The following is a 13,882-nucleotide window of genomic DNA, read 5'->3' as shown; positions in this document are numbered from 1 at the left end:
ATGGTGGGACAAACCAGGGTGCATGTTGATTCTGTGGAGGGCCTGGGAGACTTCATGGAGCTTGAGGTGGTGATGAAAGAACAGCAGAGCAGAGAAGAAGGAGTGGAAATCGCAAATCAGCTCATGCTGGATCTGGGAGTGAAGGAGAAGGATCTGATAGATGGTGCTTACATGGATCTCCTACTGAAGAACCAGCAAAATGGACACGCACAATAGACTCTGACCAGATGTGGTCTCCTCTAAAGCACTTAGGACCATCTGAAAGTTAGACTTGTTAGCCCTAACACTGCTTCCTCTGACATCAAGACATTAAATGTTTTCCTTTTGTACTGCTATATAATCTGAAATCATCAACACAATAAACATTTTGCACAGATTATGTTTGTTTGTTTTTATGGTGTGTGTGTGTGGGACATTTCAACAATCTAACACACAGTTGATACAGCAATAAGAAAAAAAAATACAACAACTTAAATGGAAAAAAAACAATAAAACCCTGTTTGGATAATAAATTTCTCATTTCTGGTACAGTACAACACAAATTGCTAAATCATTGTTTGCAAGGGTACTGGGATGGCCTTCATTACTTTGTTGTATTCTCTAATTCAGATTAAATTTATCACACAAATCTCTATAAAAATAAAATTACCAAAAGTATCCAATAAATGCAGTATTGCCCATGTTTATTTTTCCATCCAAAATTTTAAATTGTGTTTAAATATTAAAATCCAGTAGTACTCTTTATCTTGAACAGTAAAATCCTGCCCAATATCGTTATGTCCCTTTGAAGCCATATCTGTTTTACATTTATCAATATTCCTGTGTGAATATTTTCTTCTTCCCTTACTTTTTTATTTCAGCTGACTGTAAGACCCACATATTTAACTTCTATTTTAACATTTATGTTACTGATTGTCCGAGCTGGTTGATCATTCAAAGCAAGAAATTTACACTTATTAATATTAAACACAACATCTGATGCTTTAGGAAATTGACAGAATCTAGTGTCTATTTCTTTTGAGAGCAAATTTGTATCAACAAATTGAGTAATTATGATGTGCTTCCCCAATATGTTAAAGCCTTCAGCTTCTAAAATAAAAGGATGTTCTACCGAGTCAAAGGCTTTGTAAAAGTCTAGAAGTTCAATGAAGCCCTAAATGTATTCCTGTAATTGATTAAGAACAAATCTTATGTTGTTATAAATTGATCTTCCACCAAGGCAGCCAGATTGAGTTCGGGACAGGTCTTTTTTTTATTCTACCTGCAATAATTCCTGATAATAATTTGTAGTCAATGTTGAAAAGTGCAATGGGTCGTAAATGATCTAATAATCTTGTATCTTTATCATGTTTAGAAATAAGTATTATTATGACTTTGACTATGGCTTGACTTTCCACTTTGGTTCTTGAATTGCTTTGAATAGCAAGCTCACTTCATCCAATTCTTCTATTCTTAGATCAGACCCACAAAATTCTCTGGTCCACTTATAATGATATCAGAAATGTTTACATCAAAAAACATCATAATTTAGAAGTAATAGACTATTTTCTGTTAACACTTGATGAGAACTGATGCTGATAGTACTTTTATTTGCAAGATCTTTACTGAACAACATAAACTATAATACAACCATAAATGGCATGGTACAAAATTGACATTTCTTAATCATGCAACAGACAAGCATCATGATATAAGACGGGAAACATAAGGAAGACAAATGTTTCTGTAACTTTAAGATTTTCTATCAAATTACAAAAGCTGAGGCATTAATTTTCTTCTTTAAATTCAACTAATGCATTTGAATTCACATACTCTCTTGAGTGCATACTTTTTTGAATAAGTTATTACTTCGCAACTGTTTTATATCAGGGGCGCCCTGTGTTCTCCAGAGTTTAGCTTCAACTTGCCTCAGTACACCTGCTCATAAGTTTCAGGTATACCTACTAAGACCATGACTGCATCCGAAAACTGAAAAATTTTGCCTTCGGACCACACGGTTCAAGATAGGAAGGCATCAAGGCACGTTTAAAGCCAATGTTAGCTTTACTTCCTGCCTCCTGAGATACCTTCATCTGGTTGATTTTTGAAGGCAGCATAGATGTATCCTTCGCTGCCTTTGATATCCCATTCCGTGATGGTTGAGCAAAAAAATAAAGATGGTGTCTAAAAGGGCAGTTTGTGTGTAAATGTATGTTTCTGTTCTGACCAACTTCTTGCACTATTGATGTTATTTCAGTGCAAAATCAGTATTATAGTAATTAAATATTTGCTTAATACTCACCAAAGCTCATTTTGTTTATGTTGTATACAGGTGCTGGTCATATAATTAGAATATCTTGAAAAAGTTTATTTCACTAATTCCATTCAAGAAGTGAAACTTGTATAATGCATACATTCATTCACAGACTGATATATTTCAAGTGTTTATTTCTTTTAATTTTGATTATTATAAATGACAACTAATGAAAACCCCAATTCAGTATCTCAGAAAATTAGAATATTGTGAAAAGGTTCAGTATTGAAGACAGCAGGTGCCACACACTAATCAGCTAATTAACTCAAAACACCTGCAAAGGCCTTGGTCTAGTTCTGTAGGCTACACAATCATGGGGAAGACTGCTGATTTGACAGTTGTCCAAAAGACGACCATTGACACCTTGCACAAGGAGGGCAAGACACAAAAGGCCATTGCAAAAGAGGCTGGCTGTTCACAGAGCTCTGTGTCCAAGCACATTAATAGAGAGGCGAAGGGAAGCAAAAGATGTGGTAGAAAAAAGCGTACAAGCAATAGGGAGAACCGCACCCTGGAGAGAATTGTGAAACAAAACCCATTCAAAAATGTGGGGGAGATTCACAAAGAGTGGACTGCAGCTGAGCAACTTGGGCTCTCATTACACCCGAGCAGTGCCACAGACTGATCGACTCCATGCCACGCCGCATTGCTGCAGTAATTCAGGCAAAAGGAGCCCCAAATAAGTATTGAGCGCTGTATGCTCATACTTTTCATGTTCAAACTTTTCAGTTTCTAATTATATGACCAGCACCTGTATATGTTGTAGATGATTAAACCAGTACGCTGCCTTAGAAGCATGTCCAAAATCAGCTTAGTGAGGTGCCTTTGTGCGCAAACGCTGCCTGCAAAGTCATTGCCTGATAAAGCAATGAGACAATACTCCCTTTATAAGCTGGTTCAGGTGTGTTTGATTAGGGTTGGAGCTAAACTCTGGAGGACACCGGCCCTGCAGGACCGAGTTTGGTGACCCCTGTTCTACATTCCATGTAGTACATTTGTCATGTTGTCAATGTCACGTAACCCACAGCATCAGTTGCTTTGCTTTACTGCCATTCATATAAACCCTCCCGTAGCCTCATGGAATAGTAAAGTGTCCAATTAATGTCTGCACATTGCACACACTTCAGAATCATGCCTGAAGTAGTAGGCCTAGGCCCTAGGTCATCTGGGTAATTTTTGCCTAGTCTTTTATGACTACTGTGAATTTGGACATACTTCTTTGGTCACATACTGTTTTTCGCTTTATATAGTATATAAGAATTTGGAAAGCAGCCATAGTTCCTTTTTAAATAAGGAAAATTTTGGAAGTGTTTAGGAGTCTATTCTTTTGTAAAAAGAATTTCCAAAGAATAATAATTGTGTTAATATTGTTTGCATTGTTGGTGTTTTTTTTTTTCAGGTTTAATTTCTGAATGTTAGTGAAAAGAATAAAAATAAAAATCTTTTAGCGATCATCAATCTAAACATGTGATGGACATCGGTTATGAACATATTTGGCATCGCCTTTGAAGGCATGTTGAGTAAAACAGCTCCATATTTAATCACGCACTTACAAAACACTTGAACCGGAAGCGTCGAGACCCGTTTTACAGAATAGGAAAGTCTGTTGCGCATATTAACCCCCATTGACTGACAGCAAAACCTTGACCTAAAATCACCCGATTTACTTCAGTAACTACAGGTGTTATCTTCGATGTATAAAGTCTTTTCGGGCAGGATAAGCCATGTATTAAAATCGTTCAGATGGGTGTGTCATCTGCGCACTTATGACAGAGCAGAGGTAACTGATTCAACACTAAATTCTTTATGTGGCCATTGTAATTATGCAGGAAATATTGAACATGAACGTATATGGTATTAGTATCACAAATTGATTCAAATATACAATAAATATATCAATACTAGCCTCTGCTCTATATTGTAGCCTACTGAAGTAGAAAGTCTACGCATCAATTTAAAAATAAAGCTTCAATACTGCATAGTCAGCGTTATTTCTCTGAGTAAGTTATGCGTGTTTTTATGTCCTGACTGAGCAACATATAGCCTATTTCAGACTCTTCAAGACCGCGCAAATTCTATGGTTTACTTGAATTAAACTTTCATTCTGTAGCACTGTGGAGCTCTGTCACAAAAAACAAATTCCTAGTATGTGCGAACATACCTGGCAATAAAGCTCATTCTGATTCTGATTCTGATTGTAGTATGTTACAATTAATTATTAATTTAACCAACATTTAATTAAATATGAACTGCTTGCATGCTGTTAACGAAATCAGTGTTAAAACATTAAGGTGTACGCATACAAAGCATACATCTTTATTCAGGTTTCAAAATGAGCACTTGTCATTTGTAATACATAAGGATCTAACAAAAAACAACTACAAAAATAAATACATACATAGCACCGACTTGCAGTACAGGCCATTGTACAAAACAAAGAAACAAACAAGCGTATATAAAGTAACTTAAAATAAAAAAGGGCGAATACTCGTGCATTTTAAATACATTTCATGAACAGAAGCGAAAAGTTAAGGATCAGTGGTCATGTGTACTGAGACAATACAGTGCATTGCAGTAAATAGTATAAGTGCAGACTGACTACTGGATTCCAAATTGACTTTAAAGAGAGAAAGCAAGTCAAGAAAACGTTATGGAATGCTACGCAAATATTCCCTTTGGTTCGAGGAATGAACAGATGTGTCTGCTGTCATGAGTCGCTCCACACAAGTAGGTGGCAGTCATACAGATGACTCAACATGCAGCGTCCTTCTATGCTCTCGCGAGACTACATTTTTCCCTAATCGCACCGCGCGCCCCTCTTCCTTCCTCTTTCCGCCATATTGCAGAACTGGTAAGGTTCAGAATTACTACAATGCTTCTATAATCTAGTTAAAATCACGGACATCGTTGTAGATCATCCTCATGCAGACGGAAATATAGGTTTATGAGCAGTCTAAACGCCAGGTTTTTGAATTATTTGACTAATCGCGTCTGCATAAACAGATAAAATCCCCTGATATTCACGGGTGTCCAACCTCTCCACCATTCAGCAGTGCCTGTCCATGTTACTGAGGGACATACACGAATAACCCGAGTCAAACCAAAGCACTCAAGCAGTCCGGTACCTTATTTTAACCACAAATATATGTTATTATGAAGGAGAAAGGTTTAAGGCGAAGATAAAGTCGTATAGCGTAATTCGCTAACCATTCCACGCACTACCAGAACGGTCAAGTTCTAACTATTGATAATGTAACAGTTTTCGGTTTCTAAGAACACTTAATTGATCATTTTGTCTTTTATACAGCCGCTTTCTCGATATGTACCTGGCTTTAACGTAGCGTTTGGCTCGTGACAGTGATTAGTTGAGGATGTGTAGAGGATATATTAACTATATATGAGAAATAACATGATTTTCTTTCTCTGCAGGCATCATGGTGCGCATGAACGTTCTCGCCGATGCGCTAAAAAGCATCAACAATGCTGAGAAACGTGGGAAACGCCAGGTTCTCATCAGGCCCTGCTCTAAAGTCATAGTGCGCTTTCTTACTGTGATGATGAAGCATGGTGAGTGCATTCTGCTCATGTGTTATTAAAAAAAAAAACAAATTGGTCAGTCTTAAATGAATATTTTATCCAATGTTGTTCCCAACCTATACGATTTACTTGTGTTGAACCAGAAAGGAGATGTTAGCCAGAATGACAGCGTTGGTCAGTCACTAGCTGTGATGAGAATGAATGACATAATTTAAATTTTTGATGAAATGGTCTGTAATGTCTCGTGAAACAAGCTGTTCAATCTCGTTGTGTGGTCTTTTGCAGGTTACATTGGTGAATTTGAGATCATTGATGATCACAGAGCCGGGAAAATTGTAGTCAATCTCACAGGGAGGCTGAACAAGGTAAGTGGCTTATTAAACTTGGATGTTCACAATAAAAGTGTAAAATTACACCTGAAAGTGTGAGAGACTTGTACTGTTGTGCATTTAGTGATTACTAAAGGGTTTCTTAGCCAGATAAGTCATAATCTACTGTATTCGCAATATGGAACAACCTGGAGTGCTTTATTGCTTTTATTAAACAGCTGTGTTGCAGTACTAGTGTAGTTAATAGGAGTGGAAGTCTTAAAGGAGCAGGTCACTTCCAGAATGAAGTTTTCCTCAATTTACTCACCACCATGTCATCCAACATGTTCATTTCTTTCTTCAGTTCCAAAGGAATTAAGGTTTTTGAGGAAAACATTCCAGGATTTTTCTCCATATCGTGGAGTTCAATGGGGATCAACTGGTTCAAGATCCAAATTGCAGTTTCAAAAGGGCTCTACACGATCCCAGCTGTGGAATACATGTCTTATCTAGTGAAAACTGTTGGTCGTTTTCTTAAAATATACAAATTTATATTCATTCGAACCACAAATGCTTGTCTTGCTCTAGCTGTATGTGCGTGCACATCGTCTGTGTATTTCGGTACAAAAAGGTAGTGACTCCATCCCACTTTTTCTTACAACTTTAAAAACGACTGACATTGTTGTTTTCCTTTTTTTTTTTTTTGGTAATCGGTGTTTGACTTTCTTTGCACGTTAGCTTTGTAAACACACTGTACTTTCTTCATCACGTGCGTGACTACGTAATGCATGAAGTCGAGCTAGTGGAAGACGAGCATTTGTGGTTAAGAAGTATTTAAACTTGGAATTTGCTTAGAAGATGACAGATCGTTTCGCTAGATAAGACCCTTATTTTTCAGCCGGGGTCGTGTAGAACCTTTTAAAGTTGCATTGAAACTGCATTTTTGACCTTCAACCTGTTGGTCCCCATTGAAGCCCACTATAGAGAGAAAAATCCTGCAAAGTTTTCCTCAAAAACATTAATTTCTTTTTGACTGAAGACATGAATGTCTTGGATGAAAATGGGAATATTTAACTATCAGGATATTTTAATTCTGGAAGTGAACTAATTCTTAAATTCACTGATTTATATCAGATATATATCAGATTTATTTGTGTGCTTTTATTAAAATACGTAAATGGAAAGATGTGCGAACAAGCTCAATGCAAACTAATATAAACTATATTACTACTAGTGTTTTTTTTTTATTGACAGTGGCATGTCTAGTATGTTCACACTAGATCCATTTTAACATATCAGATGTTTTGTCCTGTCCTTAAAACATAACTGACCGTTTACGTTAATTTCGCATCATGAAAGCATTTTGAGATGCAAGTGCATTTAGCAGCTTGCTTAGAGTTGTGCACAGCTGCATTCTCTTTGGAACGAACGCACACAAAGCACATGTGAGTGTTTGAAAGCATTGCCTTCATAGAGCAATTTTGGGAAAATAATGAAACGCAACAAAACAAAGCCCTCAATTGTCTGGTTCAACCCTGATACGTTATGCACCTATTGGATTTTTTTTTTTTTTCTCAATCGTCAGCAAGCAGAATACAACTGTTCCTAGCGCGCATTATTGTACATATGCAAAAAAAAAAAAAAGCTCAGAATTGTTAAAGTGAAAATCACAATGCACACCACTAATATTTAATCAGTGCCTTTGGAGATGCTTTGTGGTCTCAGCTAACATTGTTAGGCAAAATGCACAGCTGGATTTAAAATAATTTTCAGAACATCATAATTACAAGCCTTGTTGAATTGGTCCTACAGGTTCTGTATCATATCCAGTTGAGTTCATTTATTCATTTAGCAGGTGCTGCTTTTATACAAAGCAACTTAAATGAGGAATACAACAAGTGATTCATCTTACAGAGACAATAACACAAGAAGTGCTAGCAATACAAAGTTTCAAACGTTGTCCATAATAGTACAAGCTATAAAATGGTGGGATATAAGTGCAGATGAACTCTGTCTTTGACTACTGATATTATATGTGCTTCAAGCACTCAGACTGTTCTCTGAACAATTTATCTGTGATGCAGTGTGGCGTCATCAGCCCCCGGTTCGATGTGCAGTTGAAGGATCTTGAGAAGTGGCAGAACAACCTTCTCCCATCCAGACAGTTCGGGTGAGTAATTGCCAGTGTCTACCAGAAATGTTTTAAACTCTATTTTATGATCATTTTAGTACAGACCTTTTTCACATTTCCGGGTTTCACAGCAGCGGAAGTCGTCATGGTTGGGTAAACTTTGAGAGCAATAAATGCTCCCATTTGCTCAAATAGCAAAAGAAAAACTCACCGATAGTGTTTTTGTGACTTTCAAAAAAAAAAAAAAAATTTAGAGACTGATAACGCCAGTCAGAGGAGTGAACAATGTCAAACAGCGATGCCATAGAAGAACCATTTTTGGTTCCACAAATAACCATTCAGTCAAAGGTTCTTTAAAGAATCCTCTCTTTCTGCTAGGGCTGTGCAATAAATCGCATGCGATTGTCATGCGTATCTCATCAGTAAAGCCGGTTCTGTGATTAGTAGTAAATCTCCATCACGTGCGTTCAGATGGCGCGGTATTCAAAACTGAGTCGTAGATCACTGAAGAGCTACGCAATATCGCGTTCAAAATCGAATGTGATTCATCTGCGATTTTGAACGCGATATTGCGTAGCTTTTCAGTGATCTACGGCTCAGTGTTTTGAATACCGCGCCATCTGAACGCACGTGATGGAGATTTTCTACTAATCACAGAACCGGCTTTACTGATGAGATGCACATGACAATCGCATGCGATTTATTGCACAGCCCTACTTTCTGCCTTTTTATAATCTGAAGAACCTTCTTTTGCCACAAATAACCTTTTGTGAAACAGAAAGGTTCTTTAGATGTTTAAGGTTCTTTATGGAACCATTTAGACAAAAAAGGTTCTTCTATGGTATCGTGAAGCACCTTTATTTTAAACAGAGTATAGTGTTTTTAAAAAAAAAAATCTAAATATAAAAAGCTTTGGAGGATTTACGATGCTGATGACTGTTGAAATGCATCAGTCTTGTGAAAATGGTCCATTTTTGTGTTTACTTTCTAGTTTCACAGTAGATTTTGATGTTTAGATTTGTTTGTAAGGTGTGTGCTGAATTTTTAGAGGTTATAGTTTTTGAACATCAGCTGCAGGTGTAACAGTATTTCAGTATAGATTTCTGACAGCTACAGCTTACTATGGAGTCTGCAGAAGTGCTAAACCCATATGTTGACAGGCTTAGGTTTATTACATGTTATCAAGTGAATAGATGAATATAAATATTAATTTTTGCCCTCACATTAAGTATGTTTAACGTTCCCAAATTAATGACATCAACAGCATTTGCAATGCTTTATGAGAGAAGGCAGGAGCTGTAGTATCACTGGCTCTTTTGACCTTCATTTTGTGTAACAGACACAAGCAGACACGACCGTTGTCAATTGGCGCATGTTTTGTTCTTTTGCTGTGATTTTGAAAATGATCTTATCTAAAGGCTCCTGCATGCTATATGCTGGTGTCCTTTGTGTGATTCCTTTGTCTTGTCACTTCAAGTAGTAGTTGTATTGTCAGTAGATTAAAAGTTTTTGCCCTTTTTGGTGAGCAAATGTACAGAATGTTCTTTTTAGGAAATCTTTGGTCTCATTTGCCTTTGAAATCCATCTTGGTCAACTGCTAATGGAGTCCTACTTGATTAACTTTTGTTAATTCATTAGTTTGTTCATTAGTTAATTTGTAGCTAAATTGTCTTCTTGAGCAACTAAAAGCTGGTTGTAGCAAAGAGTCTTTGCCACTGTAACCAGTTTTTAATGGCTAAGCTTCTGAACCGATGATTTATTGATAGTTAGTTATCCAAACTTGAATCTTAAAATTTGATCCCTTTTCATTGCTGTGATTTTATGATAAAATATCTTGCAAATGTCAGCAATGTAGAACAGAATCGCCTAGGGTGAGATTCATTCAAAGGGCAGCAGTATTTTGGACAGCCTGGTCATGTTTTTTGTCTCTTTATTCTCTGCAGATTCATTGTTTTGACAACCTCAGCTGGCATCATGGACCACGAGGAGGCCAGACGAAAACACACAGGAGGAAAAATCCTTGGGTTCTTTTTCTAAAACATGTAAAGTCGCCAACAAATAAACACAGTGGAAGACAAGTTCTGTGTGTGCTCTGCTTTCTTAATGCATAACATACGTACTTAATCGCACACTAGCTACATTAGGAGCACATGTAAACAGGAAAGACATGATGCACACCTCCGGTGAAAACAGTTCTGCCAATTGTGTTTGGCTGAAAGCAGTGTAATATTTAATTGTCAATATTGATGCTGTCATAACACAAATTACACAAGCAAACAGTGAAATGATGCAGATCTAGTAGAAAAGCTTCAGTTTACAGTTCAGAGGGTTTAAAACGTTCCTGCTAGATTTTACTTTCGAGTGTTTTCTGTCTGTTTGCTGGGAAACTGAGATGATGACAAGATGCAGCAACTTCAATCACTGGCTCGGTTTTAAGTTAAGTGGCAATATTTCATGTCTGGCAACTGAAAGAGGAATGAAATGAGTGTGTTAATGGGGTTCACATTGAAAAAGCACATTCCTTAATGGAGTATTCATAGCTCATCTTGACTAGACTGTGGTTTGGAGAGAGACTGTCAAAACTGAGCATGTCTGTGAGAGGAAAAAGTCCTTTTGTACTTGGGGCGTCTGAAACGATTGACACTTGTCTCAGTGTCAAGATGTTGCGAGTTTACAAGTATCTAAATGTGTGCGGTTTTGATGCTATTGATGTATAGATATTAAACTAGACCCAACAGATTCCTGTCTTTTTCAATTGTTAGAGAAAAAAAAAATTCTAGAACATTAGTGCTAATCAAGCTCATGTCATTATTGACTTTCTGATTGATGAAAATGAAAAACAAACATTAATGAATTTAATGAGCTGACTTCATGAAAGCCCACCACTGCTTTTTGCTTGAATGATCTTCAGTGTCATTATCCTAATTCTGACGATAAAAGTATTTCATGCTGAGCAATGTTGTACATTTGCTCATATCTACCAACAGGGGGAGCTGTGTAGCTTTGTCTGGATGGTAAACCTCATTTTGTGACTTTCTCACACTGCATTTCTTTGGATTTGGCGTTTTGCCGCTTATCATTTCCTTGAAACCAAGTACAATCATGTTCCTGTTCTTATGTCTTGATGTAGTGAACTTAGAACATTAAGTGCACATAGCCTTGGTTTAAAATAAACCGGTAAATTAAATCCCAGTTTCATGCACTGTTACACTCAAATATACTATCAAGTAGTAAAACGGTAGTCTTCCAAACTAAAGCAATAAGAAAAATACAATTTTAGTACACTAACATTTAGTAAAACGACAAAAATACACCTTTTTATTATTAAATGCTGATATTTGCCACCTTAAAGGTTGTATCAGCGATTTCTAGGCTAAAACATAAAGTGTCAATTTCAGCTGACCTTTCATCACGATCCGCTCGCTGCCTGACCCATAAATTGTCTGTGAAAAAACCGCGTCTCTCTGGTCAGCCTAGGGTCCGAGATATGCCAAAAAAACAATCGGCGCTATCAACACACCACAGATAACCAAACAGTGCTCCAACCAATCAGCGTCAGGGGTTTGGTGTTGTGGACTTTCCTACTGGTGCAGGGATGTGAGGGAGGCGGGGCGAAAATCCACAACACCAAATCCCTGACGCTGATTGGTTGGAACACTGTTTGTTTTTGTGTGGAAAGGTTGGTAGTGCCGATTGTTTTTTTGGCATATCTCGGACCCTAGGCTGACCAGAGAGACGCGGTTTTTTCACAGACAGTTTATGGGGCAGGCAGCGAGCGGATCGTGATGAAAGGTCAGCTGAATTTGACACTTTATGTTTTAGGCTAGAAATCGCTGATACAACCTTTAAGCTGTTTTCCAGGCACCTTAAACGAATGTTTCTCTATACCTTATTAAATATATCATGTTAAATGTCAAATTCTTAAATACTACTTAAATGCGTAAGACTCTGTGCGGTTGTTAGATTTGCATAATAAAGTTGTGAGATTAATATTTTAAAAATTATTTCTCAACGCGGAGGTAGATTTATGGTACATAGCCACTGAAGGGAATAAAACAGAAATAGCAGTAGCCTACAGTAAAACGGTTTGTGTTCATAATTAGGATAGTACATTAAAATAATATAGTACGACACGCCACTTTCCATTATCAAGCAGCAAAATGAGCTGCTTTGTACAGCTAAATAATAGCTGGAAGCAAAGGATACCGGAAGCCAGACACATTAAATGGCATTAAACTCTCACAGGAAAAATAAGGTCAATTTAAACAGAAATATGAGTGATGGTTAAAAATGATGTTAGATAACTTAAAACTGAATTTAAACCGCCAGTAGTTGGCAACAGGTCTGGCTGAGTGAGGAGATTCAATTCTTTCAAACGATTGAATTTAGGACCTATAGGAATGTTCTTCTATGGCTTTTTTTGGAATTCATTGGCAAAACAGAACAGAAACAGACAATATTGTCTCTAAAATGTAAGTAAAAATATTAACCGCTTGTTTATTTGAACTCTTGTATGAAATCACAATTTGCAATCGTGCTTATATTGGGAAAAACAGCACTTGTGCTTGTGTTATATTGCCTAACTATCATATGTTATAATGTAAAAAACTAAAGCTAATACAGGGGCATATTTGCTGCTTTATCTTAAATTTTGAATTTGTATTGATTTTTGGCCCATATTTTCGCCCCAAGCACCTGTTCAGCAGAATCTTTTCCTTTGTTTCTTCCACCTCTTACTGTTGAATATATACAGTCAAACCAAAATTCATTTGGACACCTTCAACATTTCTCACATTATCAGAGTTTATTCGCTATAGTTTAGAAAATGGTAATAAAATATGACAAGAACTCAGAGTTAAACTGTGCACAAATTCATCTTGATAATGTTGATAGAAAGGTATGTAATGGATTACAATCAACTGTTAGTATGACAATATTTACACAACTATCAATACTTCGTTGACCAATTACCAAGCAATGCTTAATTTTGTTCAGTCTGTGGTGTAAAAAGGTCACGTTAGCAATTAAAGAAAAATCGCTTAAGCAAAACATGGTCAGGTCAAAGTCACAGTTTACTTTATTTGCTATCCTCACTCATAAATGAACTATAGTTTAAAAATAAAGGTGCTTTAAAAGGTTCTTCACAGCGATGCCATAGAAGAACCATTTTTGGTTCCACAAAGAACCATTCAGTCAAAGGTTCTTTAAAGAACCATCTCTTTCTTACCTTTTTATAATCTAAAGAACCTTTTGTGAAACAGAAAGGTTCTTCAGATGTTAAAGGTTCGGTCACACTTTATATTAGGTGGCCTTAACTATTATGTACTTACAATAAAAAATAAGCATGATGTGGTCATATTGCATTGCAAAACACTTTTGCTTCTATTAAGGTGGGATATGGGTAAGGTTAGGGACAGGTTTGGTGGTGTGGGTTAGGGTGTAAGGGATGGGTCAACAGTGGTACTTACAGAAATTAATTACAAATGTAATCACATATAGGTTTTTTTTAAAAAGGTAAGTACAATGTAAAAACATGTATGTACACAAAAAGTACATGGTAACAAATTATTAATTTAAATGTAAGTACATATTAGTTAAGGCCACCTAATGTAA

The 13,882-nt window shown here is 36.7% G+C and overlaps 1 protein-coding gene across 1 annotated transcript; it reads left to right on the top strand.

Annotated features, from left to right (window-relative positions):
• Positions 1 to 5,702: 5,702 nt before the first annotated feature.
• Positions 5,703 to 10,347, top strand: rps15a (ribosomal protein S15a). The gene is made up of 4 exons (XM_073833233.1): positions 5,703 to 5,860; positions 6,116 to 6,195; positions 8,223 to 8,308; positions 10,213 to 10,347. The coding sequence occupies exons 1-4, from the start codon at positions 5,728 to 5,730 to the stop codon at positions 10,304 to 10,306; spliced, it is 393 nt and encodes a 130-aa protein (XP_073689334.1). The 5' UTR covers positions 5,703 to 5,727; the 3' UTR covers positions 10,307 to 10,347.
• The last annotated feature ends 3,535 nt before the right edge of the window (positions 10,348 to 13,882 follow it).

The sequence above is a fragment of the Garra rufa genome, chromosome 1, assembly GCF_049309525.1.
Source record: "Garra rufa chromosome 1, GarRuf1.0, whole genome shotgun sequence".
Lineage (NCBI taxonomy): Eukaryota > Metazoa > Chordata > Actinopteri > Cypriniformes > Cyprinidae > Garra > Garra rufa.
Note: the sequence above shows the minus strand (reverse complement) of the source record. Positions and strands in the feature narration are given on the sequence as shown.

Coding starts and splice junctions, on each gene's coding strand:
- rps15a (XM_073833233.1), top strand. CDS start 5,728: ATGGTGCGCATGAACGTTCTCGCCGATGCGCTAAAAAGCATCAACAAT. Junction 5,861..6,115: donor TACTGTGATGATGAAGCATG/GTGAGTGCATTC, acceptor GGTCTTTTGCAG/GTTACATTGGTGAATTTGAG. Junction 8,309..10,212: donor CTCCCATCCAGACAGTTCGG/GTGAGTAATTGC, acceptor TATTCTCTGCAG/ATTCATTGTTTTGACAACCT.